We start from the raw sequence: 26,735 nt of genomic DNA, 5'->3' as shown, positions 1-26,735 counted from the left end.
AACGTTAGCACTTGTGAAAACTTTTCGAGACTCTCTAAGTGGAAATTGGAAAGATCATCTTCTAAAAGTCGAGCGAGATCCTCCAGACATCTTGGTCTATGATAACTCCAATTGCTAGAGAAACCCATCAGAGACTTCGAGACTTCTAAAAGTCCCAGATCTTGCTGCAAAAGTATAAATTGGTCAGATAATCTTCTATAAGTAGAGGGAGATCCTTCAGACATCTTGGTCTATGATACCTCCAATTGCTTAAGAAACCCATCAGAGACTTCGAGACTTCTAAAATTCCAAGATCCTGCTGCAAAAGTGGAAATTGGTAAGATAATCTTCTAAAAGTCCCGTGAGATCCTCTAGACATCTTGGTCTATGATACTTACAATTGTTAGAGAAACCCATCAGAGACTTTGAGACTTCTAAAAATCCAAGATCCTGCTGCAAAACATGCCAAGATCATCCAGACATTGTATTCTGGAGTTCAACAAATCTTGGCGAACTGTAGCACGCGACTTCATCTGCGTTTTGAGGACTTTATCCGCAGGTCAAGACCCTTCAGGTATCAGGACTCTCATCACATTTCTTTTCTATCATTGATTATTGGACATCGTCCAATAGGAAGAGCATAATTGGGTATGTTCTGATCCAATAGGAGTTGTATTGTTGGATAGAAAAGCAGATCTTTCCCACTGTGCCAAAGTTACTCACCCAAGGATATTTCCCGCTCGGAGAGTTGCGTTCTGCTCTAGGGGTTTCGCGTATCGCGTGCGTGTTTCTGTAGTTGATATAGCTCTGGCAGAACTCACACCCCCCCCCCCCCCCCCCCCCCTCCATTCCAATCAATACTCCTCCCCCTCCTTTTCGTCCGTGTCCGTCACGTCCTTTCGGTCGGTTTTGTTGTTGGTGCTGCTGTTATCCTCTCCGAAGCTTTTCGAACCGATGGGCTTTTTTCCGGTGAGCTCCCCGGTGTGTTTGGGTGTTGTTTTGTTGTGCAGCAGCCGCAACCAGCCGAGAGGATCGATACAGCTGAGATTATATTTAGCCACGGTACAGGGGACCGGCAATCGGGCCAGCCCGATAACAACACGGTCGGGCAGACACGGGCTGCGTTGCCAGTGACCGGTGGTTCGCATATTATATCCCGCCCCGTGGAAAACGGCGAATCTGGGTGCCTGTGTGTGCGTGTGTTTTTTTTTGTTTGTTCGCTGTTATCGCTTGTTGGTGTTGCGTCCTCATCGGCTCTGTATCGGTAAGTGCCATCCGGTTGGCTGGAAACGCGCGGAAGGAAATTTGATCTTTGCGAGTATGAAAAGCAACAATTAGGGCAAACCATGGTTATCCTTTCCAGGGGGAGAGATGTTAGCGGCCGTTTCTGATCGTTAGTTAACGCAGTTGTGCATTCGAGCAGGGCGTCAGGAAGAAACGCTTTTCATATTGGATGGCCAGTGTTTAGGAATCAATCAAAGGCAGGTTTGGCAGAAACGTTAGGCAAACATGCTACAATTATAATGAAACAAAACAACAACAAAAAAATCGTTACGTACACGCGTGGTGGAAGGCACGAAATCCTTCGACAAGGACATTGGTATCGGCATGTCGGCAACGCGTTGGAGGCTGAAAAATGGGTGGGAAACAGGAAGGGGGAAGGAGGGGGGGGGGGGGGGAGGGAGTGCATCCTCCAATGGAAATGAATCTGTCCATCTGGTTGTGTGTGCGTGCGATTGTCCTCCTCCCCCGCACCATCCCCCCACGTGTGTACCCGTTGTTGTGCGGGAGGCAAATTGAGGCGGGCTCTCTCTCTTTCTTTCTCTCTCCCTCTATCTATCTATTTATCTTTCTTTCTCTTTTCACTTCCTTCCGTAGGTGTTAGTAGTTTGGTGGAAAATAAAGAGGAGCCTACCGACAGAGAGAGAGAGAGAGCGAGAGAGTGTGTGTGTGAAGGAGTGAGAGATCCTTTATAACGGATCGCACCGGCAAACCGGCGATTACTTCCCATTCGAACACCATTCAACACGGTCCGTTCCGAACCGTGGGACAGGGGGACCACAGTTGATATTCGGTGGCCACCATCCCCGCATATTTCAACCAGGGCCGCGCGGGTGTTTGTAAGTTTGGTTTCTCCTCCGCTGCAGTGTTGGGTAATTGGATCGCAGCGGTTAAACAGTCCAATAACGGGGCGAACCTGCTTCCTTCCGTTTTTGACGGTCGAGGAGGGTGTGTTTTTTTTGTTTAGTGAAGCTACTTCATAGTGTTTCCAACAGAGTTGACCATGTACGCTGGACAAGGCAAGTGAAGTGCGCGCGTGTTCCGGAACGAAAGTGAAATTATGGGCTTACGTAGGGAGTCAGTGCAGGGAAGTGAAATCAAAGAAATCCAGCGTTTGGTAGAAGTTTTCTTTTAAAAGAATAGGGTCCGGTACGCCGGAGATAGTTGAGGAGTGCCTAGGGGCAAAGCAACTTCTTCGGTTAGCTGAAAGGAATTTATAGAAAAGGACCTTAATACATGGCAACTCTTCTCTTTTAGTCTTTAGACAGACTTTCCGCATTGTCTAATTATTTGCGATTCGTTCGTGCCCGCCACTTCTCCGTTCAGCGTATGATAATATCAGACATGGTTCGATTCCCCATGCTCTCTCTCCAGACACGGCTGGAATAATTTAGCTGCTTAATGATGCTGTACTTCGGCCTAGCCGGCTTCTTCCGTTTTTGAAGTGCCTGGTGGGTGTACAATTGTTTACCAAATCGTTTTGAAGAAGTGGAGTTTGAGAAACAGCCACTGATCGATTTAGATAATACCGGCCGGTTAGGGGAGCTTTTGATGTTTTTAAGCCGCACTAGCCCGTGCCGTGTGCTTCATTGTAGTACGAACGGTGAAATTTAAAGTAGAAAGATGTACGTGAGCTGTTCACCAAACACCTGTTGCCGTACCGCATACGTCAAGGGAGTTCTGGTAGTTCACCTTGTCATTGTCTCTTGCTCCAACAAAAAGTCATTAGATCCTGCATGTGTACTATTAATTGGTAACTTTGAAATTATATTAAAGTTCGAACCACACACACGGACGGAGAGGGAGAGAAAGAGAAAGAGAGAGGAATCTTTTCCTTCTCTTTTTATTTTGAATTGTTCTAAATCCGAATGCACATCAAGGCGAGAACAAGGCCAAACGAATTAAAGGGCATCACCAAAACTGTTAGTCGTACGAAAATTGATCCAACAATTGTCCTGAGCAGTCCCAACAGAGCCGGGCTTCTCCATGGTGTGTCGGAAGACATTCTGTGTAACCTTTTTGGTTTTTTTTTCTGCTCATTCATTCATTATCGATGCAGCGCATTATTGCCGGGTGGAAGGTGTTGTTTTCTCGCGTTGATTGCAGCTACTCTTATCAAAATCGAATATTGATCACAACGCAACGCTACTGTGGTCCCCAGGATCGCCCGTTTACGGCAATAGCAATACATTTGAAAAGAAAAACCCCCCAATTTGGGTTTCTTTTTCACGTTCTCTCACTTGTGGTGCGTATAAGGCAACTCTTCCCCCTCCCTTCCCCCTCACACGCCACCCACTTCCTTCCGGCGCGATTATACACTATGCTGTTCCAATCTACATCCTGTTTGGTTTCTAACTTATTTATGGGCACGAGCGCAGCACCAGAGCGCCAGAGAGTGAGTGCCCACTCCGCCGTGAGTTACCCACAGGTTGTTGCGGCTCGGGAGCTTTTCCTGATCCTGACGCGACCTGTTGCTTCACTTGTTTACTATTTTTCCACATCGCCCCAAATGTGTGTGTGTTAGTTTTTTTGTTCTTGCTAGTTTGAGAGAGGGAAAATGAAACATTATGGTAAATTAGTGAATGTTGGAAGGTCTTACCGGTCGCCGGTGTTTAGTAGAACGGAAGATTTGGTAATCAATTTAAAAAAATATTCAAACTGGACAAATATTTTTCACTGCATTTTTTTAAATATATTTATAATATTTCTTTCTTATCATTTTTTTTTCTCTTTCTCTTTTTAGGTTTGTTGGCGGCGTCTTTTTTTTTGAGACATTTTTCATCGAAATTGGTAGACCGTAAGGGTTTGGAAAAATGTTACCCCGAGCCAGCCTGTCGCTACGCATGCTGCACGAGTTTCGCACCCCGTTCCGAGCGGGCAGTGGTGTGGAGGAGGGGTGAAGAGAAGGGGATATGAAAACGGAGTGGTGCATAGTGTAAGCAAATGTGCCCAAACAATCAAAAGTGAGAGTGCAGTTGATTGGAAGAAGCAGCAGGGAATTTTATTTTTTTGGAGGGAAAACCAATGCTTAAAGGACAAAAAAAGTATTGCGAACGCACAACGTGTGTTGTACCGTTGAAATGGTGAACGAACCGTGAAGTAATACTAAAACAGCTACTATCAATCGAAGCAAAAGTACGGATTAAAGAAAAAAAGAAATAGAAAACAAATGGCTATTCGTGCCGGTTTCACAATCAGCGCCACATCAAACAACAAGTACGAAAATACTTCGATGGCTTGAGAAGGACTACTTTATCACAACTTCCAGAGATCAAATCAACCGCAAAAAGAATTACAGTTACACCTCTGATACCCATCGTGCCACAACATCATCGCACTATAGGGGGAGGGGGAGGGTGGGGGAGTGGGGGATTGCGAGTCGTGCGTGTGCGGGGGACTAGAAAATGTTGTCGGCGGTGGAGAATTTGGGTACTGCCGGTCCGGGCCGTGTGCCGTATTCACGCCACCATGCGCATCAACCGCAGCATCAGCATCCGGCGCAGCATCATGGGTATCATCCGCTGCACACGATACTGTCACCATCACCAATCGGACAGCTGCAGCTGCCACCGATGCTCGGTGCGCAAACATCCCGGCCCCATCCGATGCCATCGGTCGGCAACGAGTTTGCCCGGCCCTACCCAAAGCAACGGTAATAAGCGTTAAATTATGCTCTGTGAAGTATCATTAGTGAAGAATCTTTGGAGCTTTTGGAGGTTTATGGCCATCTTTGAATCATTGAATCATTGCAGGAGGTTCCTAAGTCTACCGAGATTCATGAATCTTCATAATATTTCGCTTCAAAGATTCATTCGATCCATGGCTCTAAAGTGGATTTATCTAACACTATCAATGCAGGTTTAATAGAGATTGGTTGTAAATTTAAAAATTCATATTTGTTTTATCTTCTCTCCCTCCGACAGGTACGAAGAAAATCGTGGCTTCGGGATACCGTCCGCATTAACAGTGGAGCAACGGCTTAAGTACGGTGATCCACCACCATCCTCTGCTCCTGGTACAAATATACCAACGCACACGCAAACCGGTCCAGTGAACCTGGCCGTCAGCAATGGTGGAAGTGCCGTTGGGAGGGACGAGTTTAGTTCCATCGCTTACACGCAATGTCATCAAAGCGCAAACCCACCAATCCAATCGGAAGCAGGCGGTTCGAAATATCCGTCCGGTGCACTTCAACCAGGTGGCGCTTATCAACAAAAGTATCAGCAGGAACAGCATCAGCAAATGCTAGACTATCTTGGTGCGCAGCAGCAAACGAGCGGAAACCGTATGGTTTGCTACCCGGCAATTGGGTCGCTCGATGTGTTTGGAGGTTATCCACCGCTAAATTACGACATGTATCCGTACAGGTATGTAGAATAATTTACGTGTTTTCCTTAAGTTACAAAATACTCATGTGTGTTTTTTTTCTTCAATAATTTTTCATTTAGACGTGCTTATAGACGTTCGACGTACGTACCACCGCCAAATCATCGACCACTGGAGGCACGGTACACTGGTGGAGCGGCCGCTTTTTTGCCACCACGTGCGCCACCACCATCACCGGACGCAGGCACTAGCCGGCTTCCGAAAGCAGCCGCAGCGCCGATTGCTATCAAATCAAAAATGTGGCATTTGCCATCATCATCGCCACCAGCACCACCTACGCCATCGTCGCTGGTCTCATCGCATTATGCTGGCAGAGATATTGCGATGCCGACAGCATCTAGCAGTGTGATCGCCACCAGCGGGGTTGATACACTCATTGAATCGTACCGGGCGCTGAAATCCGCTCACATGCAACATCCGTACCCTAGAATGTGGGCACCCGATCCGCTACAGCCATCGCAGGCGAACGCCGCATATCTGAACGATCTGCCCAATGTCGCCGGGCACGATGAGGATAATAATGGCCCACAGTATCCGATGATTACACACGGTACGCCTGTAAGTCACATGCCAACACTTCAGGATACGTATATGGCTGCCATACAGCAGCGTCATCGACCGAAATTCGGTTCCATGCCATCTGCTAGCACGGACACATCGTCCACCGCCAGTCTAATTCAGCAGGAGTTTAAGGTACCGCAAGGTCAAGGTATGGAAGGCTTACAAAAGTCACGCCTGGGAAATATACGAGTAGCTGATCCACAGCTAATGGTTGGGAATGGCACGTCGTACGCCACTGCACTCGGTGCATTCGACGGAGCAGCCAATACTCGCCGCAGCAACATCGAGATCGAGTCGCACGAGCTACCGGAGGGTAGCGGTGGCGCCCATCACCAGTAAGTCGATCGATTGTAAAGGGAATCTGTTTATTTGGTTCTCATTACCCGTTTCCATCTATCGTAGAATTTTGCACACGACAGTACTGAAGCCGAAAATGTTTCTACGGGGATCTTTGATTTCCTTCCGGAACGGTGTGAAGAAACCGGTCGAACAAGTACGACTGGAGGATTTCCTGCTTACAGCTGCCATTTCGCCGGACGTGCGCCTAACGGAGGCACAAACGCGTCGTATCACACCGCGCTACAGCGGTAGTCCGGGAGATTCGGTCAAGAGAATACTGGTGCGCTTCGCCTACGACCAGCAGCAGCGTCATGTAAGTGGGCTGTACTTTACACCTGTTCCAAAAGTATCTGCTACATTGTCTCTTTCTCTCTTTTCGTGCAACTTTTTCTTTCTAGGGTGCCCTCGAGACGACCATCGACTATCCGTTCTTTGTTACGACCAAGGGTTGGACTTCGTATAGTCCGGAGCGCACATTCAACAGCTACGGGTTGGAATGCGCCCCGATGGAGGTTGGTGACGTGTTTATCGTACTTGTGCCGCGTCATCTGTCGCCCGAAAGTATTCGCCAGGAAGAGTTATCGGAATGCCACGAGCGAGCATCCGATCACTTCCCAACGCAGCAGAACAGTGAGAGTCTGCATTTATTAAACGTCTTTTCGATGCATCCAAACGGTACTCAAAGCTCGCCCACAGAGGAGCACTTGTGCCTTCAGCATCTGCTGCAACAACAGCAGCAGCGGAGTAAAGCATCCGTTGCGGAAATGGAAAATGCATCGGCTGAGGAACAACAGCGTGAAGAAAATGGTGGCAGTCCTACGATCCTGGTCGACGATAATTCTCCAATTACGCGCGATTGGATGGCGGCAACCACTTCCGACGCTTCCAAAGCATTCGGGTCTGGAAAGCGGCACCAGGACGGACAACGGCGAGCTACCGGCAAGCGTAAGCTTGCAGAGATGCAGTCGCAGGAAATTTTCCGTCAGGGCATTCCGGACAACTCCCGCGCCGAACAGCAAACGCCGTAGCAGAGCCGCTGGCCCACTGATACTGTATATTAAAAACCGTGGAAGATGGAAACGTCATCCCGTTCTCGTCGTCGTATTTAACTTAATTGTAAGGCCTTAGCACGAGTTTCGGGTTGAAACTGTAAAACTGTTTGAAAATGGAGAGAGAGAGACATAGATTTTAAAGCGCACAATTGGAGGAAACATGATCGTGAATCAAAAATCAACACTATTATGAAAATGGATGAAACTTTGTAAAAGTTGGCTAAAGATTATTCGTACGGGGAGGGCGTAAAAAGTGCGCAAAAACGCCATTGAAGAAAAACGTGCGCTGCCGTAATAGAGATAGAGATAAACACAAAGTTAAGTATCGTGGTGAAGCTCCTCAGCTATAGTAATGAAGCTTTGTGTGGAGTAGAGCTTACTGATAAAAAACGCGATGACTGCCATCGTATTTAGTTTCCTTTTTCCCATATATCTTTCTTTAAGACATTTGAAAAGAAAAAAAGCATAATTACAAAACCATTCTTCGCCCATCTATGTATCATGCGACGAAAGTCCAAAGAGGAGAGGAAGGAGAACCGTTTATGGAAGGGGTCTCCGAAAAGACTGATAAAAGACGAATATAGGTTTACTGCAAAGGTTTCAGAACAATAGCCCCCCCCTCCCCCTCCCCTCAACATGAATTGCCATAAATTATGGCACAATTATTACATACGCGCTGCAGGAAAGGAAACACACACTCACACCACCACCCATTAGGCAGCCTAAAATAGAGGAAAGGGTGGTTGGTAAGGGGAGAAAATTTCGTCCGTTTTGGGAGCTACTCCAAATATGAATAGTATGCGTACGTTTTCGCGTACTGTGATATATTATGGCCACCGTTCACGGTTAACACTTCCGTATGTAGTTTTCCCGTCCATGTAAGAATAGGTTCATAGCGGCATTTCAAGCCTAAAATTACTTTTTTTTTACTTTCATTATCTGTATCTAAATAGCCAGCTAAGCGATCGGAAAATTATGAATTTTGATTAAGAGCTCAATGCGTTAGCGGTTCAAGATGGAATTTTGTTTAGGACTTTAATGCGTTAGCGGTTCAATTCGGATAACATTGTAAAACGGAGAGTGAATTCTAGGTTTTTTTTTTAATATATAATTTTCTTTTTCTTTACTATTCCAATCTTCACTTTCAAACAAATGAGGCAAATAGGAAGGACTGCCATATAAGAAAACCTCCGGTGTATTAGGGCTTAGGAGGCTACGCCTATTCAAATTTATATAACTATACAGATGAAATTGAACTAATCGAAACACTTCCCCTCGAACTAAATGCGTACACAGGTTAGGAACGTGATGTTACGAAGGCGGTTATTAGCATTAGCAGAACAGTGCGTAAACACTTTCATGGTTCCTTCGCTCCATTACTCTCATCGTATTGGGACTAAAGTATGTTAACTGTTGCAGTGTCATTGTGTGCGTTTAAGCAGAATAAGAAGCTCGAATTATGTGCTGTTCCCTGCGAACGGAAGGAAATATATTTTTGCTACTTTCATGCCGCCCGCTCAAAAAATGGGCCAAAGTAGGCGAAAGCAGATACGAAGAAAAGCATTTTTATTGCTTTTATAGCAAACAGAAGATAAAAATCAAAACAAAGGACAATGTCGTGTGTATGAAACGTAAGCAAAACTACCGCATTAAACAAACAAACAAAAACCCTCAACACGCACACTGATCCGCATGTCAAAAATCAGGGACTAAACTAAAGATAGGTATGCCTAGGTATTTTGATATTAGATGTGTTTCCCATAAGCTAGTACGATGCAACGCAAAGGTTCATACATAGTAGAAGCAAGGGGTTTTTTTTAATAAGCTTCTCCTTTTTTCCATTCCTTGGCAACCGGATCGTTCTGGATCGAGCAGCGTGCGTGATCAACGGAAGGGTTGGATGCGAAGTTTGGCGAATGGGAGAATGGGGAGTTGGTTAGTGCAGTGTGCAGTTCAATACATACACACACACACATACACATATATGCGCACACAACGCTCACTCTCATGGTTGGTTTCATGGAAACAAAAAAAGGGGGCAACACACAAACGTTTCTATACAACGAAAGAGGCAGTAGGGACGGTGTTTTGGGAAGGGAAAAGGGGGAGAGGGGTTAAAGATGGAAAGTGTAAAAGTAGACGGAAGAAGCAAAAAAACAAAAAGATGCGTGTGTTGGTTGTGTGTATGTCCGGCGATGTAAATGTGTTAGCTTTTATCTCCCCCAAAGCTTTTACTTCCAACGTTCCAGCCGTAGACAGAGATTCAGTGTGAAACCCAGCATGTCAAGGATATATTGTGTATATTATATCCGTTTCAAAAGGAAAAAAAAAACTTTAGTATAACAAGTACTCGATTATGAGCCGTTTGTGAATGTTTGGAAGAGCATCAGTAAGCAGATTGGGATGCACCCGAGAACCAAACACACGTACAAATACACACACACACACACATATATATACACACTTCCAGTCATTTAAGCCGCGTGCGCGCGCGCTCTTCGGTTGTGCATTATTCGCTGTGCCGTGAAACTAATAAAACACAAATATAACTCAAAAATAACAAGCTATAAGTAAATGTTATGTAAAAAATACCATATAAAACAAAAAAAAAACTATAAATAAATGAAGATAGTACACTTGAAACGGTTGCGTGTCGTGACAGATTCTGCTAGTGTTAATTTATGTGCTTTTCAGCCGGCAAGAAACTTCTACATTGACGATCGTTTTTATATGAGTAGTGTTCGACGACCGCATTATAGCCATGGATCACATTCGCTAAGCTAAGGCGATCTTGGCGAATTATGTTTGTGGCGTTGAAGTGTTACATCTGAAATGATAATTAGCGTACTTGTATGTATAGAAAAACAACCACACTGGCACACACTTTTCATTGCTCAAAATTTTAATTTATTTACTGTACACTGTTCGTCCTATTAATGGTAAATAATGAACGATGAAATGAAAACAAAACTAGATTGTGCGCACGGTAGCACACAAACATACATTTGCACACCGACACAATACAATTATACAATTTACACAGTTTCGAAAATATACTCGCAAATCAGAGCAACTAAAAAATGACCATATTTAAACTAACCTTACTTAACTACAATCCGGATTGCTTGGTACTATGTTCAAACTAGCCTAATATGCCTAGGTAGTTCCTTCGACAGAGTTTTGTTTTTTTTTTTCAGCGCAAACAGAATATATTTGTTTCTGCGGGCTTTGTATTTGTTTTTGCTTAGTAGTGAACTCATGCCTAATTCTGAATTATAACAAACTGCTTTGCGTGCCAACAAAACCGCTAGCTGTGTTTCTTCGCTACGCAAAAATGTGTACCAACACGATACGAATTTCGTGTTAGATTTACACTACAAGTCGTACCTTTACAGAGCAAAATGTACAATCAAACTCAACAGCAAACTATGAGCACGGTCATAAGAGGGGAAAAAAATAAAAACGTGTAAAAGTGTAAAAAATATAGTAACTTTGACATGTGAGTGTGACGCCAATGTATGGCCCACCAGGCGCCTCCATTCAGCAAGCAGCAAACGAATCACGCCGCCGAGGCACATATCGTTATGGAAAATGGTGAACTTTCAAACGTAACATTTATGTTTTATGTCGTAGCGTTTTGCTTTTTTTTTAGACCCACGGTGTCCAGCCTTCGTAAAGCACGGCAAGGTTACTCGGGTCCATAGCTTCATCGATCATCCAGGTCACCTGGTCGGAGATACCACAGCGCCGTGCCGGGTCCGGATCGCGCCCCTCCAATTTCATGCGAATGCGACGCCAAACCGATACGGCGTAAGCGTTACGCTTTTGCTCCTTTTGTTCCTTCTGTTTCTGTTCTTCTGAAAAGGGGTAAGTTGAGTAATAAAAACAACAACCGTTTTAACAATGTTCAGAGCCTGAGTCGTTTCATTGTTTTTACTTACTTTTTTCAGGTGGAGCGGTATCATGGATGTGGACGGAGGAGGAGGCACCGTCTGTGCAGCTCGCATCGTCATCATCCTCCTCGCCTTCCCCGTTGTCCCCTTCGTCCAGTTCCACATCATCCGGTGGTTCGTCGAACTGGAACAGCTGCTCGAACACGTCCTCAATCAGCGTAAGCATTTCGTCCACCATCTCAACAGCATCGTCAACCGTATAGGTCGGTGCAGCTGCATCGGCTGCATCATGCGGCGGTGTGACGGTTGCCACTACCGCCTCGGGCGCATTCTGCAACAGATCGAGAAAGCGTCGATAGCGCTGAAGGTAGTCGCGCAACGCCGACGAACCACCGATCCGCAGTTGCGTGCGCAACAGCGACCGAATGTCACCGACAATGTCATCGTGCGTGTGCTCGAGCGTTAGCAGTCGCTTGGCGGCGGCATGCAGTGCCGTATGCAGCGTACGCTCATCCTGCTCCAGGCGCGCAATGTTCGTCAGCACCTGGTCGGTCATGTCGTCGATCAGTGCCCGGACGTTGCTGATCCAGGTCGGATCGATCGAACCTTCCGGATCGAGCAACTCCACCAGCGCTTCCTCCGTCGGTGAGACAAAAGATGCACCGCGCAACGTGTACCCGCTAAGCGTCTTTTGCCACCGCTCCATCAGCTTGCCAAACTCATCGGCGAGCGTTGGATCGTCGAACCGGCTTGTGCTTTCATAGCGTAGTACCGCCTGCCCGTAGCCGAGTAAACGCTCCAGCGACCCTATCCAGCTGCTGCTGCTGTCGATGTTGTGCGAACTGTTCCGCTCGAACGCAACCGGAAGTTCCAGCGGGCAAAGTGGCGGATGGGCGGCAGATGCCCACGCCAATCGATTGCGCAGTGCTTCGGTGTGACGCTTCAACTCGTCCAGCGCGGTCAGCAGCAGCGGCAGTATTGGTACGAGCGATTGAACCGCATCGGACAAGTGCTGCATCCACAGCGCATTGGTCGCGTCGTCCGGATTATGACCTCGGGCGGATGTGTTCGCCATTGCATCGTGCACCGCACCGATAACCGCCAACGGGCCACGCCCTGCCAAACGTAACCGAATAAACCGTTGAATGAAGCGATCTACCGAGGTGAATATGGTTGTATCGTCGTGCTGGTTTTGATGGGGCAGTGCCCCATTCCGCAACTCGTACATCGTTTGCAGTTTGGCCGCTTCTATAAGGCTTTCGCTGAGCACGGTTATTTGGTTCGTCGCACGTTTGTGATGGTTGTAGTGCCAGATCTAAAAGAACCAAGATTAATAGAGTTAGACGAATAGGCAGGCACAGTTGTCTACAGTTTAGAAGGATACTTACGCTCAGTAGCGTTGCTTCGTCCAGCTGATTGATTGTCTCACTTTGGTTGGTCAGTGTCAGCGGACATACTTCCAGCCAGGGTACGCCCGTTGTCTTGAGTAGCTCATCGAACGCTGACTCTACATCGTCGGCCATCGCCTCTTCCCTCATCAGCTCAGTCCAGCTGTCCACTAGCATGCGAGACATCTCAACCGCTTCGCGTATAACCGCGTCATCCGTTTGGCCTTGCCGTAGGCACTGTTCTACGTTCAGCACTAGCTGCTCGAACTGCTCATTCAGCTGCAGCTCACGATCACTAGTTTCGTTCTGACATCGATTTAGTACCGGCAGCAACAGCTCATAACACCGCTCCAAAGACCGGTACTCCGCCGCCGTACGGCGCAAACAGTCCAGCACATGACCGGCGATACCACGTTGGCTGACGCATTCTTCCAGCAGGTGATTGGTTAGGTGTGATACCATCTGCACCTGCACCATCGTCCCATCCACGGTGGTACGCTCCGCATCGATCAAGGCACGATTCAGCACCATAATGTTCCGCAGCCCCGCCAGGATGTCTTTCGTTTCGAGTTCATCCGCTGCGTGCGTCGGCTGTAAGTCAAGAGTTCGCACCTTCTCCTGTTCGCGTGCGATCTGTTGTGCCCGTTCGAGCGCCACCGCCGGCTCGAGACCACCCTCGGTAAGCTGCCTGTACCAGGTGGCGTAATGATGCAGCGGATGGTTACCGTTCGCGTCGTTTGGCAACCGTTCGCCGTACTGCTCGAGCAGGGTGAAGATGTTTGCCGCAACGGGAGCGGCACGCCGCTGCAGCTCACTGAGCTCCGTGCGGGCGAAGGAGTACTGTACGTATCCTGGATCGTCCTTCGGCAGGAAGGCCACTAACAGCTGTTGCGTATCGTCGTCCGGCTGGACAAGCTCAGGTACGTCGGCGAGCGCGTACCTCAAGCGGTCCAGCTGCTTCTCCTCGATTGCTTTGCAGCACTGCTCGTACTCCGCTAGCTGGTGCGCGAACAACTCCGCCCGCTGGACGAGCTGTTCCCGCTGGCCGGCGTACACCTCCTGCAGGCGGGCCCGCGCACTCAGCCTATGCGCCAGGCTCGCCAACGGGTGACTGCTGAATGCCGTGTCGAGGTACTCCACCTCGCCGATCAGCTGCGACTGCTGCGACAGGGACGTGCGCAACCGTTCCGACTCCGCCAGCTCGTGCCGCACCGCGCACAGGTTACGCAGATACTTCTGCAGGCAGACGAGCTGCTGCAGCAAATCGTCCCGGTTCCGGTGCCAGTCGTGGCGACATTCGGCAAAACGCACCGCAAGCGTGTCGCGCGTCACCTCACGATCCAGCTGCTTCTTCGCCTGGCTGATGTAGCGCGACGCACCGCCACCGGGCGCGTTGGAGGCGACGGCTGCGGTGGAGACGGTAATGTCGGTGGCCGTCATCGGTAACCCGCTGCCGATCTCCTCCCCAATCGCCCAATCAACCAGCGGATCGTACACGAACGCTTCCAGCAGCGTGAGCAGCGTTTCTCTGCCCTTTTTAAGCGACTTCAGCACGTGCTCACACGCTAATCGGAAGGTGCCCTAGGGAATAGAAGAACAGACAGAGAGAGAGCGAGTGAGTCGTTGAATGACGATATCAACAGCAAAACGAAGGTGATAAATCTTTCGCAGGAGAGAGAATAATATAATAATTTGTAAGTTTGACGCACAGCAACAACAAAAAAAGCCGCGTGTGCACGACTTCCTAGCGCGGAAGTTCAAACAAGTTGCGCTGTTTGTTTGCCTTGCCCCTCGCCAAGCGAAAGATAAACACAAGTCAACCGCACACCGTGCATCTGTTGCGGGAAGATATTATTTATAACGCTGCAAAAACCTAAAGTTGTGGGAGTTTAACAATACAACAAGTAGACTGTTTTATGGACGGAATTGTGTCCAACAATATTATCCTCTTAGTCCTCAGATAATGTTTAATGAAGTAGAGCAGCTCCTCAGTTGCAGATATACTGAAGACAGCTTAGACATCTCTCTGGAGTAACGTTCATAGTTAATAATTCTCCAATCATGGGTTGCTCCACGGCATATTTCGACCCCCACAGTGGTGCCTGTATGAGACATTTTTATGAACTTCCGCGACACGAAACGGAAAACATCCCCCCTGTTTGGTGGGGAAGGTCGCCCAGCGCACGGGTTTACAACCAGACCCTCGCCGACCGGGGCTAAAATGGTGCTCCAACTTATCATGCCCGGTTGTTATCGCTAAATCTAGTACCGTAATTGTCTCTTTGCCGAACCGAACCACACATCACCACCCATGGACTCACGCACTCGCAATCGATTATTCATTAGCCGAGGTTCAACAGTTATCGTGAACACCCCCTGCTATGTCCTTCCGTTCCGGGCGTGGGGTGTTGGATCGCCAAAAAAAAAAACGATGACGTGTGCCCGACTACGGACTTACGCACCTGAAACATTCGCACGGATCTTTACATCTTTGATCCGATAAAGCTGACGAGGATGAAGAGACCCCCCCCCCCACCCCCCCACCCCTTCTTCTCGATTAGCGAAAATACACATTGGGTGAAAAAAATGCGATACACTGGCTAGAGTTCCAAGTAGATAATTGAAAAATAATAATGCATACAACCGTGCGACCTACTTGGCAAATGGTACGAGTGTGTAGCGTGTTTGCATACATTCGGGCTGCTTCGGGGATCTCTCCATGGGCTGGAAGTGATTAGTTGCTGCCTGTTGAGTGTGACCGAGCAGATTTGCTGCAGGAAGACATCATTGCCGTGGCGTAAAAATTTACTTATGCGAGGGGGGGGGGGGGGGGGGGGCCCTTCCCGGGTGCGAAGAAGCGAAGGAAAACAAATAAAATGGAGGAAGCGTTACGCGCTTTACAACACAGGGGCTGCTGATGATGGTTTTCGCTTTAATTTGATGATGGACTGTGTATGTGTGTGTGTGTCTGTTGGAGCACCACAATATCCATCGATATTCGCTCGCATCTTGTTCGCTTTTGTCTTTGCATACTTTTTTCGGTGCCTGAAATGCTAACTCATGTACACTTGGTAGCGCCTCGTGTATGACCGCTGGAAGATTTTGTGTTATTTTTGTTTTTTGTTGGTTAACAAAACAAAACAAAAACTCCGCACGAGGATGGCCCAAGCACTGAGCAATTGGATCGCATATGTTGGCCGATCCAGCCGAAGACGCAGCGGGTGACGGGGGGGGCGGCGGAAACAAAGAAAACCCCCGGTGCGGGTAGTAGCGAATTGAACCGGTTCTTCAGTGTCTGCAGCTAGACGCCCAGGAGGGTTTGAATGTTTTGGCAGCTGTGGAGTACTCGCTTGAGCTAGGCGAGTGAGCGCGAAGTGATCACGCACCGGAAATCCATCAGACATCAGACGGTTTGAACTGAAACCGTCTATCATCTGTTTTAGATTGGCGATCTTTTCACCATTATTGACGGGTTTTTTTGACGTTTTGAGCAGTGTTGCAAGCATTAGAGCAGTAGTCGGCGAATATGCTGGTAGTGACTGCAGTAGATGTTGGCCGTTGTTGGCCAGCAAGTGACAGAAAATAACTAACCAAAAAAACTTCGTGTACTACGGGTTCCAACATCCACTTCCGTGATTACACGGTTGCACACGACTAAAACACATCTGGTGGAAAGATGTACGGCATTACAACGAGCGGAATACAGGTGTTGCAAAATCGCGTATAGCGAGTATGGCCTACTGCGGGCATTTGCTGTTCTCCTAAACGTGCGGCATTTTGTTTTTTGTCCCACACGATTCGGCACACGAACGCGTTGTTCTGCACCTGTGCCCGACGAGGGCTTCGACTGTTTACCGTACGACGTCACCGTCGTGTAGCACACGTTACGCACACGAAGACAGTTTCACGAGTGAGTGGTAGAATTCGATCGAGCGCTTGTGTGTGGCTGTGGTCAAAGGAGGCGCGCCAGTGACAGGCTATCGGCAACGTACGACGGTTGCAAGCGCATCCCGCGACACTGTAAGGCCTGGATCTTTACGCGGCGTGTGCGGTTTGTGTGATACCCCCGGCACTCGCGGCAGTGTAACGTTGTGGAGTGATTCCCTAACCACGTGCCGAACTATCTCTCATACACATTTGGTTTTTGAAGTGTTTACAATACCGGTGGGCAGAGTGTTGCGACATGTAATCACCTCAAAGATAGTCAATTTGGCGTATTTTGGTTAGATGTTTTATCACAAAAAGAAAAGGAACCAGAAGAGAAAGATCAAGCAACAAACAACCGTTCAAGGCAGCAAGGAGATCGAGGCGTTCCTTCGTTACCAAACGCGACCATCAACGTACAGATCAGCTCCAGCGTCGGGGTTATGGCATTGCTGCGGGATGGTGTGATGGCCACCACCGATATACCGAGCAGCAGTATGATCCCGTTCGCCGACAGGGTGAACGAAATCCATCAGGATCTCATCATCTGGATCGCCATCGACGGCATCCTGATGGTGTGCATCTTCAGCGGCAACATACTGACGATCATTGCCGTGTGGTACTATAGGCGTCTGCAATGGTTAATATCGAACCTGTTCGTGCTGTCGCTCGCCATCTCGGACATCTTTGTCGGGCTCACGCTACCGTACCATCTAGCGTTCTACATGGGTGTGGATCTTGGCCACCACAAGCATCTCTGCCTGTTGCGCTTTTTCGTGCTTATCATAGCGTGCAGCGTTTCGATCTGGAACCTGATAGCTATTGCCGTCGATCGTTACATCGCTATCTGTTACCCGCTCCACTACACGAGGTAGCGTGTCGCGCGCAGCTATAGTTCAAGGAATTTGCCAGGCAGCAATGCATTGTTCTGATGTTTTTTTTTTGCTTTGTTTTAGATTGATGACTAAGCGTACGGCCCTGACGATACTCGGATTTGGCTGGTGTCTGGCAATCTCTATTGCGACCATACCGTTGATATGGAACAAATGGGAAACCGCGCAGGAGTGTGAATTCGACGAGCTGTTGCATCCGTGGTATGTGGCCGGTGTGATAACGCCAATCTTTTCCGTCGTTTGGCTCTGCCTGTTTGTCGTCTACTGGCGTATCTGGCGTGAAGCTTCCAAGCACGCGAAGCAACTGCGAGCCCACGGTGGCGCATCGGAGCGTTCGTCTAGCGACTGGAAGTCGGTACAGGTGAGTGGTGTGGTTTAGCCGAGTGGAAGTTTGTCATGCGAGTTCGACCACTGATCATACCCCCCTTCCCCACAGGTGGTACTGCTCATCATGGGGTGTTTTACCTTCTGCTGGATACCGTACTTCGTAGTGGTGCTGACGCAGATATTCGCATTCGTCGAGGACAGCTCACCAACGCTGTACAAAGCGGCATTTTCCCTAGCCATGGCCAACTCGATGATGAATCCGATTATCTACGCGTGGAAGAATACGCACTTTCGGCATGCGTTCAAACAGCTGCTCACCTGCCACAAACCGGTCGTCCCGCTGGAGTTCGCCAACAACGGCGTCGGTGCGTTGGAGCTGGCAGCGGCAAAATCGTGCCCGGAAATGGCAACCGAATCGATCGGTCCCGTCGGTACGCACGGGACAGCACCATCGATACTTACCAACCATAGCAGCCTGGCGAGTGTGTCGACCATAACACCGGCGGTGCCCTCGTCCGAACCGGGCCGTTTCGAATCGCTGGTCGTACTTGCACAGCTCGCGGGCGGAGAGCTTGTCCGGTCGACGGACATCACCGCCAACACGACTATAAGGGTATCGCTGAGCAACGAAGAATTGCCCGCCATGGGTAGCAACAGAGAGGGACCCGGAATACCAGCAAATCCACCGGACGTCACATCGGACCCGCAAACACCTTCCCCGTTTCCACCGGCAAAGTCGGGCAACGCATCCACCCACATAATCGCAGGGAATATTATCATCAACAACTTCAACCTTTACGATCAGGCGCGCATGGAGCGATTGTTGCGAGGCGAGTGGGCCAACAGCTCACCGAATGGGGCGCCGGAAAGTACTTCCGATACGGTCAGACCACCAGTGGGAACAACGGTGCAGCCCCCCGAAACTGACACTTCCTTGACTGAGCAAGAGGTAGCTAAAAACGTAACGAAGCTTTAAACGTAAATTAATGCACAAAACACGCGGCAATGTTTTGTAACAATTCGCAAAGCAGAAGTAAGCAAGATGTAACAGCCGGGCCATTACGAAATGTTTGGCAAAAGAAACCCAACGCACGGAAAACAGATCGTTTCTGTTAGCTCTTTTACCTATCAAGACTTTTAAGATTAAGTAAACTAAACATTACACAACTACCTTCGTCACGGCTTTGAAATCATTTAAATTGTAATGTCACTAATGCAGAGAAACGTCTCTTACCTCGATGCCGGTTAAGCCCAATGCCTCCTCCAAGTTGGGCGTCATCCGGAACGGTACCTTTTCCGGCACGCGCAGCGTTTTGCCCTTCTCGAAACAGACGTTGTAGTCGATGTGCACGATCTCCCCGGTTGCCAGCTTCACCAGCACGTTGTCCAGGTGCCGGTCGCCCAACCCGATGATGTAGCCGATCACGCTCATGACGGCGAGCGACAGCGAATAGCTGCGGATGACCTGCCGCCAGCTGGATGCCGTCGCACTGTGACACCATAGCTCCTTCGCTAGCAGGTCGCGTGGTGTTTCCTGCTGCAGCTCAGCCAACACCTGTTTCAGCACCGGCAGTGGCCATTCGCGCCGGCTCGCACTAGACTTCAGGCCGTGGCTTTGCAGCAGCGGTGTAAGCTTGCTAAAATGGCAAACAACCGAACGTTAAATCTCTCGTCACCCGGTATCAACGGTGCACGCGGATACTCACTTGTAGAACAGCTCCGATGGGCGTAGTGCGGCACCGCGGCCACCCTTCGATTCCTTCTTCTGCAACGCTTCGCGCTGTTGCCATTTTTTGTACAGCGAAAATATCGGTACCGTGTTGTCGACCCAGGTAATAAGCCCCGACCGCGGCCCGAGCGGTATGACCGAGTAGTGTTCCGCACGGTAGTGCGTCACGTTACCGTTGCAATCGATCGATTTGGTCATCATGAGGTTCGCTATCGACAGGAACTGCATGATGCGTTCGTCCAGGTGCAAATCCTCCAACCCCTTCGACAGATACCCGAACCGGCGCCCGTCGTTGCCGCAGAACGTGAGCTTCTTCGGGCGCGTCTTCGTTGGCAGTATCTGTATGTTGTTGTCCACCGAGCGTATCAGGATCGGCTGCCGGCTGCCGGCGAGCGTTGTGTCGATACCGGGCATCGCAATCGCCGTGTTGGACAACCGCAGCAGGTTCGGGCTAACGTCGCCGAGGCGCAGAAAGAGCGAGAAGCGCTTCTGGCTGCGCTGCTGCAGCTGCGTGTAGAGCGTCCGGAACCGTTTCCAGCCCTCGATCGGTCGGCTAAAGTCGGCCGGTTCGCGCAGCTTCGCTAGCATGTGGCGGATGTAGCGATGGTAGCGCGTCTGGAAATGGCGCTCGTGGCTGGTTTCGGCCTTCCGCGAGGTGATACCGTACAGCTGCTCCAGCACAAACAGCAACGGGCGCAACAGCAGCCGATGCTTCTCCGCGAGCAGGGTGCGCCGCTGGTCGGTGAGCTGACCGGACGCGTACAGCCGCCGGTACTCGCCCTCGAACGTCGGGATGCGCTTGGTGTAGTCGGAGTAGATCTGGTGCAGCGACACCACCCAAAGCTCCTCCCACAGCAGGGAAATTCGCCGCAGCTCGTGCACGAGCGTTTGCACCTGCTGGACCGTGTCGGGGATTTCGCACGACAGTATGTCGAGCAGTGCGTTGAAGCAGAAGCCCAACCCGGATGCACCGGCAGCCGGTGGCGGTACCGGTTCGGTGGTGTCATTAATTCTGCTCGACACCTCCTCGACACCGTCCCGCAGCACATCCACCACGGTTAGCTGGCCCGGTTCCTCCTGCACCGAACCGACCACGGCCGGGAAGATGATCAGGTGCGGTGCGTCCTTGGCGACGCGGCAAAGCAGCTCCGATACGCGCCGCCGTACGTACGGTTCGTGATGGGCGAGGCGCGAAAACAGCTGCGGCGTGATGACGCGCCACGGCTCGCTGGGTGTCGTGGCCAAACCCTCCTCCAGCACCTCCTTCAGCCCGAGCGCATGCTTCACGATCAGGCGCAGCAGCCGCAGCGTCACCGTGACCGACCGGGCCCGTTCACTGTCGACACCCTCGGACGTGGTGTCGTTCCTTCCGGTGGACAGTTGCAGAAAGCGAAAGTACGCTTCGGCCGCCGCCTCGTAGTAGCCGTACACGGCCCGATGATTGCTGCGCCAGATGTCGATGATCGCGTGCAGCCGCTCCGGCGGTACGTTGCTTTCCAGCCCGGGCATGGCACGGTGCAACGCGTCGAGCAGCCCGATCGACCCGATCGTTGCTGAGCTGTCCAGCTCTAGCTCGTCCGCATCGTCCGTGTCCCGGTCACCATCCACACCGACCACGATGCGGGCCGGCTCGTGCTCGTTCAGTATCTCCACGATACGCTCGCAGTCGTCGAGCGTGACGCTCGGTCCGGCCAGTATCGCCACCACCTGATCCACGCTGATGCGCGCACTCGACCCATCCGCCGCACTGTGCTCCACGATGCGCTTGCCCCACCGGTACAGCCACGAACCCAGCGCGAACCAGGCTTTCGCCAACGGTGGGCAACGGTCCACCGCCCCCTTCAGCATCGTGCCGATCAGCCGATCGGACGGGCCAAAGATCCCATCATGCTGCGTCGCCAGCGGCTTCACATCGATCGAGGGCAGCAGATGGCCCAGCCGCTTCACGCTTGCCAGCTCATCGGCCGTCGACGGTTCGCCAGCCTCGCCCGCCATCCAGTCGCTGATGGTGAGCAGAAATCGTGCGACCCGCTCCGACAGCTGGGCCGTCCGTTGGCCTTCCTGCTCGGCCCGGCGCCGCTGCAGCACACCGTCGATGGCGACCGTCGCACAGGCGGCAAAGTCCATCGCCTCCAGCCGCTTGCCCGGCTGACAGTACAGCCACTTGCAGTGCTCGTACACCGCCCGGGACAGGTTCTCGTCCCACAGCCCGTTCGGTGGCGATGGGTCGTGCCGGGTGAGTGCGGCCGCGACCTGCTCGAGCGTGATTCGCTGCTGCGTCCCACCACCATCCGCCCAACCGTCCAGCCGCCCAACCAGGTTCGACTTGTGGTAGTACTTCTCCAGCTCCCGTCTGCTGAGCGCGTAATTCTTCTCCTTGCGCCCACTCGATACCATGTCGAGCCGCAGGTCGATGTTCTGCTGCTTGCCCTCGTAGCCGGCCCCTGCATCCGCGAGCAGAAACTCGGACCACGCCAGCAGCCGCATTAGCGTGAGCGTGCCGTAGAACTTCTCCACATTCAGCGAACCAAGGCCCGCACCGCCCCCATCAACCGTGCCGGCGGTGGCATCCGGCGCCCGTATGCGCTGCGCTATCTTGTACAGGATGTGGTTGGTGATGGTCAGCTGGAACAGGTACTCGCGGCACCGCGTCAACAGACACTCCTGCAGATAGCACTGGATCAGCTCCGTGCTCGCGTCGATCATGCGCTCGCGCTGCTCTATCTGCTCCTGCAGTATGATGCCGGACAGGCTGTTCTCGACCGCGCAGATCATCTTGTGGCAGGAGAAATCGTTCGGGATGTTGTTCCCGACGTCCACCAGCTCCCACTGGCTGATATCGATCACGCTCACGTCGTGCGTTTCCTCGTACCGTATGATCGAACGGATCTGGGCCGCCGTCACCGTGATCAGCGGGATGGTAGCCCGCGGCGAACCGCTGCCTTCTTCCGCGAGCAGAAACTCGTGCAGCTGCCGGTAGTCGCCGGTAAACAGCAGCGACAGTATCGTTTGATCCACGATAAAGTCGCGTATGTGTCGGTCCATCCCGACGCTACCGGGATCGGACAGTATGCTGCGGAACCCGCTCGCTGCCGTCTCGCGATGACCGGACGCTTCCTCGGCCGCCATCCGTATCCAGGAGTATTTGCGACCGGTTAGCCGTTTGCTCCAGACGTACACACCGTACAGCGCATCCGACTCCCAGTTCCTGACCAGCGCCCACACCAACGACATCAGCATGTGCTCGAAGATCGGATCGGCCGTCTTGCTGGCGGCGACCAGCTCCCGCAGCACGGCCTCCGAATATCGGATCACCATCTCCGGCTCCATGCAGTGCAGCGCGACCAGATCGACCGCGGTGCGGATGCGCGTAAACCATTCCGCGCACGTTTGCTGGTTGACGCGGAAAAAGGTACGGGCCGGTTTTTCCGGCGCTGGCAACGCGTACGCCGTACCCTCGGCCGCGTTGTAGATGGACTTTTCGAGCGCTTCGAGAAACCCGAGCAGTATGCGGGCGTGCCGTTGGTTCACGATGGACGTCCCAATGTCACGGACGGGAAATTTGTCCGTCAGCGCCAATATGCGGGCACACTGCTTCACGATCGACTCGATGCGCAGAAAGGTGCTCTGGGGTTTGCCGAACGGGGTGCGCAGCTTGTGGTTCACGCAGAGTTGGGCTGCCTCCCACTGGGCCCACGGTATCAGGCAACGCAGGTCCCGCAGTGCCATCTCGCCGTACCGGGACGGTTGATCGAACGAACGGGTGAGCAGCTCGTGCAGAAACCCGCCAGCATACCCCGCCCCATCACGGCTGAACGTGATCCGGTTGAACAGGCTGCGAAGATCTGCCATGCGCAGGGTGGCGGAATGCTGCAACCCATAACCACCACCGCCCTGGTAGAGCCCGTTTTTCAGCTCACCAATCTGCTCCCATCGTCGCCTGTTCACGCCGGTAAATTCGTTCACCTGGCGCAGCGAGTGGCGCAATGGGAGCTTCGAGAAGAGGACGGTGTACCGGGTCCGCAAGCTACCGTACACCGAACACAGCTGAACACAGCACGCTTCGGCAATCGCTTGGTAGGCGGACGCGTGCAGGCTCGTGTACTGGCAGGCAGCATCCAGACAGTCAGCACACCGTAAACCGATCGTTTCGCTCTCGCTGCCCTCCTCGACGGCAACCGTCCCAACGTGTACCAGCAATTGATTGAAATCGTCGCAGTCGTGCAGTACGTCATGGTAACGGGTGGTTTGCGTTACAATCGCCAAACTCCAATCGAGCAGCAGTAGCAGCAGATTCGTCCTGCGTGGTTCGTATCTGTTCGACGGACGAAAGCTTCGCCACTGTCCAAGAATTGTGCCGAGAAACCGCAACACTAGCCCAAAATGATCTGCCGTAGGGCTTTCCGGTGGTGCGTCCCCATCACCATCGGATGATTCAGCACGGCTGCCACGCCGAAAGCGATCCACCATACCGTACGGCCGTGCCGGCTGTAGCAAACTGCTGGACGAGATGAAGTGATTGTTAGCGCTGCAGTGATGAAAAGCGGTTAGCAGCACAGCATAGTGCAGGTGCGTGTGCACCCGCTGATCCCACAGTCGACCATCGGTCGGTGCTAAACGTTCCAGCAGTACGTGCAGCACCGGTTCATCCTTGAGAGTCCACGTGATAAAGATGGAATTTCGTGCCATGGCCAGCGGGGAAAAGAGCAGTAAACTAAACTGTATGCGGTACTGCAATCGTAGGATGTTGGCATTCGACAGCGTCCGGCTTCCAATTGCTCGCAGTTTCCCTAGCGCATCGTCGATATCGGCCAGAATGGAACTGTAAGCGGTCTGGAGTATCTCCACGTGTTTAAGCGTTAATATGTGATGGCACAGCAGTAACAGCACCCTTTGGACCGTTCGATTTTGGCGGTAGCGCAACGCATACAACGATCCTTCCTGGAAAAGCAACGGCAGTAACGCCCGTACACGGCGTTGCTGTACGTCGGCACCTTCTGCATCGGTGTAGCGGAATAGCAGATGTAGCAGCGCGCCGACTTGCTCGTCGCTATAAGTATCGATGTACTGCACCAGCTTCCTGATCAGACGATCTAAATCCTCCTCGGTGGTTGGCTGGATCGTTGGCGAATGTATCGTTAACTTCAGCATTGTAAACTCACATATAGCGGCAATCACTAAACCGGTAGGCTGTGCATCCAACAGGCGAAAAACAATCTCCATAATGGTGATACTACAACAGTCAAACCGTGTCAGCTCGTCCTCTTGCAGCACAAAAGCATCTGCTGTTGGTGGGGTCGTGGAATCAGCCAAACACTTCAGCACGCTATTGAATGCGGTCAACAGTGCACCAAACAGACGGTTCGCATCGTCTCGTTGCCGTTGGTCGTTGTAGTCGACGTCACCGCATAGCCCATCGATGTCTTCGCTGAACTGTTCGAGCAGATTGAACGTAACGTCACGCTTTTCGTACCAGTACTGCTGAAACGCCAGCAATACCCGTGCGCAATGCAGCTTCACCTTTGCTGATTGTGTATTTTCCAACTGCCAGCCGACGACAATGTCCACGATGTCGCTAAAGTGCGGGGCAAATGCACTCGGGTAGCCTTCCGCTAGTTCCACCATCACATCTGTTACCAGCACAAACACTTCTAGCACGTCGGTGGTTTCCAGGATCTCCTGCAAAATTCCCAGCAACCAGTTAATAACACCGTCGAGCTTTAGGCCATCTCGGTCCAGTACGATCGCCTGCCTAAGTGCAATAAGTGCCGACCGGCGAATCGATTTTGTCTGGTTCAGGTAGCGACCGATCCAGCTACGCAGAATGGAGTTGTCGGTCGAATTGCACAGTAACACATACAGCATCATGCCAAACAGCTGCGCAACTCGATCCTGATACTCACGAAGTCCACTCTCCAATATGGAATTTACCGTGTTTGCGAGGATGTCGAACGATTTGCGGACGTACGTGGCATTTGACGGGTCAAGTATTACCAGCTCTAGTCGATCGCACACCTTTAGGAACACTTCTGGATTTGTCTCAACCGTCAACCGTCGCAGCAACTTCGAGATGCGCATATCCGCCGGTATGTTCGCTACCTCGTGAGGCGACGAACCTCGCGCATCCAACCCGGTTCGATCCGTTTCCGCCGCCAGTTTACGAGCACGGTCGCGCCGCTGGGATGCCACCTGTGTGCGTGTGCTCTGGTAACGTTTACCACCGGTTGGAGCTCCCGCCGTGCCCAAGGATTGCTGGTCGGAGTCATGGTTTTCGCCCGGTGATGTGCGGTTCGGTTTGGTTTGCTGCAAAACAAACGTACGTTAGAGTTACGAAATTACCCGTGCAAAACATTATGTGCCCTTACCCGCTGATGTTCCGTTGGCTTCTTTTTATTACGGCGCGAAACCCGTGACGATTTTGTGTCTGTTTTGCCTCCCATGGTCTATCCTGCGACATGTCGGACCTTACGGATAAAGATTTTCTACCTTCTTGACATGGAAAATCTGCAATGATCTGTAAAAGAAAGTGCGAAAAATGATCATGTGTCACATGGACTTCATTTCAAATTACCGGTATATTTATATTTCTTCGAGACAAGATTACGTTCTTGTTCTATTGTAACACTTTGAGCTAGAATATGTATATGCTTTTCCTAGGGGAATCTTAGCCACTTACCCGATGCCGAACTACATCTGTTTGAGAGCTTTCAACTGTTAAACTTTCTTGGTCAGTTGTAGCTCAAAATGACCGTATCTCGATGGCCACGCACAAGAATGGGCAGCTTGTGTCCTGGTCGCTTCAGGTCTCAAAATTGTTCGTCCAACCGCCTGACAAGCATCTGGCCGTTCGAGACCGATGCCGGCGTACCCGCAGTACGGACGACGCGGTCACAAATCGCTATTTATTCCTTTGTTATCGAATGTGGTGGCGATGCTACTCCATCCGGTAATCAAAATATGATGTGATAAACGGTGCCCTTGTT

At 51.1% G+C, this 26,735-nt stretch overlaps 3 protein-coding genes across 3 annotated transcripts; 2 read left to right on the top strand and 1 right to left on the bottom strand.

The window, feature by feature from the left end:
• The first annotated feature begins 4,664 nt into the window (after positions 1-4,664).
• On the top strand, positions 4,665-7,574 carry LOC128719197 (ataxin-1-like). The gene is made up of 5 exons (XM_053812823.1): positions 4,665-4,912; positions 5,184-5,627; positions 5,709-6,542; positions 6,610-6,859; positions 6,945-7,574. The coding sequence occupies exons 1-5, from the start codon at positions 4,665-4,667 to the stop codon at positions 7,572-7,574; spliced, it is 2,406 nt and encodes an 801-aa protein (XP_053668798.1).
• A 3,672-nt stretch (positions 7,575-11,246) lies between these two features.
• On the bottom strand, positions 11,247-26,192 carry LOC128716085 (serine/threonine-protein kinase Smg1). Its single transcript, XM_053811041.1, has 6 exons — positions 26,118-26,192; positions 19,730-26,055; positions 19,258-19,660; positions 12,880-14,460; positions 11,540-12,806; positions 11,247-11,455 (listed from the first exon to the last, which is right to left on the bottom strand). The coding sequence occupies exons 1-6, from the start codon at positions 26,190-26,192 to the stop codon at positions 11,247-11,249; spliced, it is 9,861 nt and encodes a 3,286-aa protein (XP_053667016.1).
• LOC128713504 (adenosine receptor A2b) lies at positions 17,247-18,999 on the top strand. Its single transcript, XM_053808368.1, has 3 exons — positions 17,247-17,674; positions 17,760-18,057; positions 18,133-18,999. The coding sequence occupies exons 1-3, from the start codon at positions 17,247-17,249 to the stop codon at positions 18,997-18,999; spliced, it is 1,593 nt and encodes a 530-aa protein (XP_053664343.1).
• Positions 26,193-26,735: the final 543 nt, after the last annotated feature.

This window comes from Anopheles marshallii, chromosome X (assembly GCF_943734725.1).
Source record: "Anopheles marshallii chromosome X, idAnoMarsDA_429_01, whole genome shotgun sequence".
Taxonomy (NCBI): Eukaryota; Metazoa; Arthropoda; class Insecta; order Diptera; family Culicidae; genus Anopheles; species Anopheles marshallii.
Note: the sequence above shows the minus strand (reverse complement) of the source record. Positions and strands in the feature narration are given on the sequence as shown.

What these genes read in the sequence shown, in the direction of transcription:
- LOC128719197 (XM_053812823.1), top strand. Translation starts at nt 4,665, where the DNA reads ATGTTGTCGGCGGTGGAGAATTTGGGTACTGCCGGTCCGGGCCGTGTG. An exon ending in CGGCCCTACCCAAAGCAACG is followed by an intron (nt 4,913 to 5,183) that starts GTAATAAGCGTT and finishes TCCCTCCGACAG; the next exon opens with GTACGAAGAAAATCGTGGCT. An exon ending in TACGACATGTATCCGTACAG is followed by an intron (nt 5,628 to 5,708) that starts GTATGTAGAATA and finishes TTTTTCATTTAG; the next exon opens with ACGTGCTTATAGACGTTCGA.
- LOC128713504 (XM_053808368.1), top strand. Translation starts at nt 17,247, where the DNA reads ATGGCATTGCTGCGGGATGGTGTGATGGCCACCACCGATATACCGAGC. An exon ending in TACCCGCTCCACTACACGAG is followed by an intron (nt 17,675 to 17,759) that starts GTAGCGTGTCGC and finishes GCTTTGTTTTAG; the next exon opens with ATTGATGACTAAGCGTACGG. An exon ending in GCGACTGGAAGTCGGTACAG is followed by an intron (nt 18,058 to 18,132) that starts GTGAGTGGTGTG and finishes CCTTCCCCACAG; the next exon opens with GTGGTACTGCTCATCATGGG.
- LOC128716085 (XM_053811041.1), bottom strand. Translation starts at nt 26,192, where the DNA reads ATGGGAGGCAAAACAGACACAAAATCGTCACGGGTTTCGCGCCGTAAT. An exon ending in AGCCAACGGAACATCAGCGG is followed by an intron (nt 26,056 to 26,117) that starts GTAAGGGCACAT and finishes TTTGTTTTGCAG; the next exon opens with CAAACCAAACCGAACCGCAC. An exon ending in TACCGCTCCACCTGAAAAAA is followed by an intron (nt 11,456 to 11,539) that starts GTAAGTAAAAAC and finishes ACCCCTTTTCAG; the next exon opens with AAGAACAGAAACAGAAGGAA.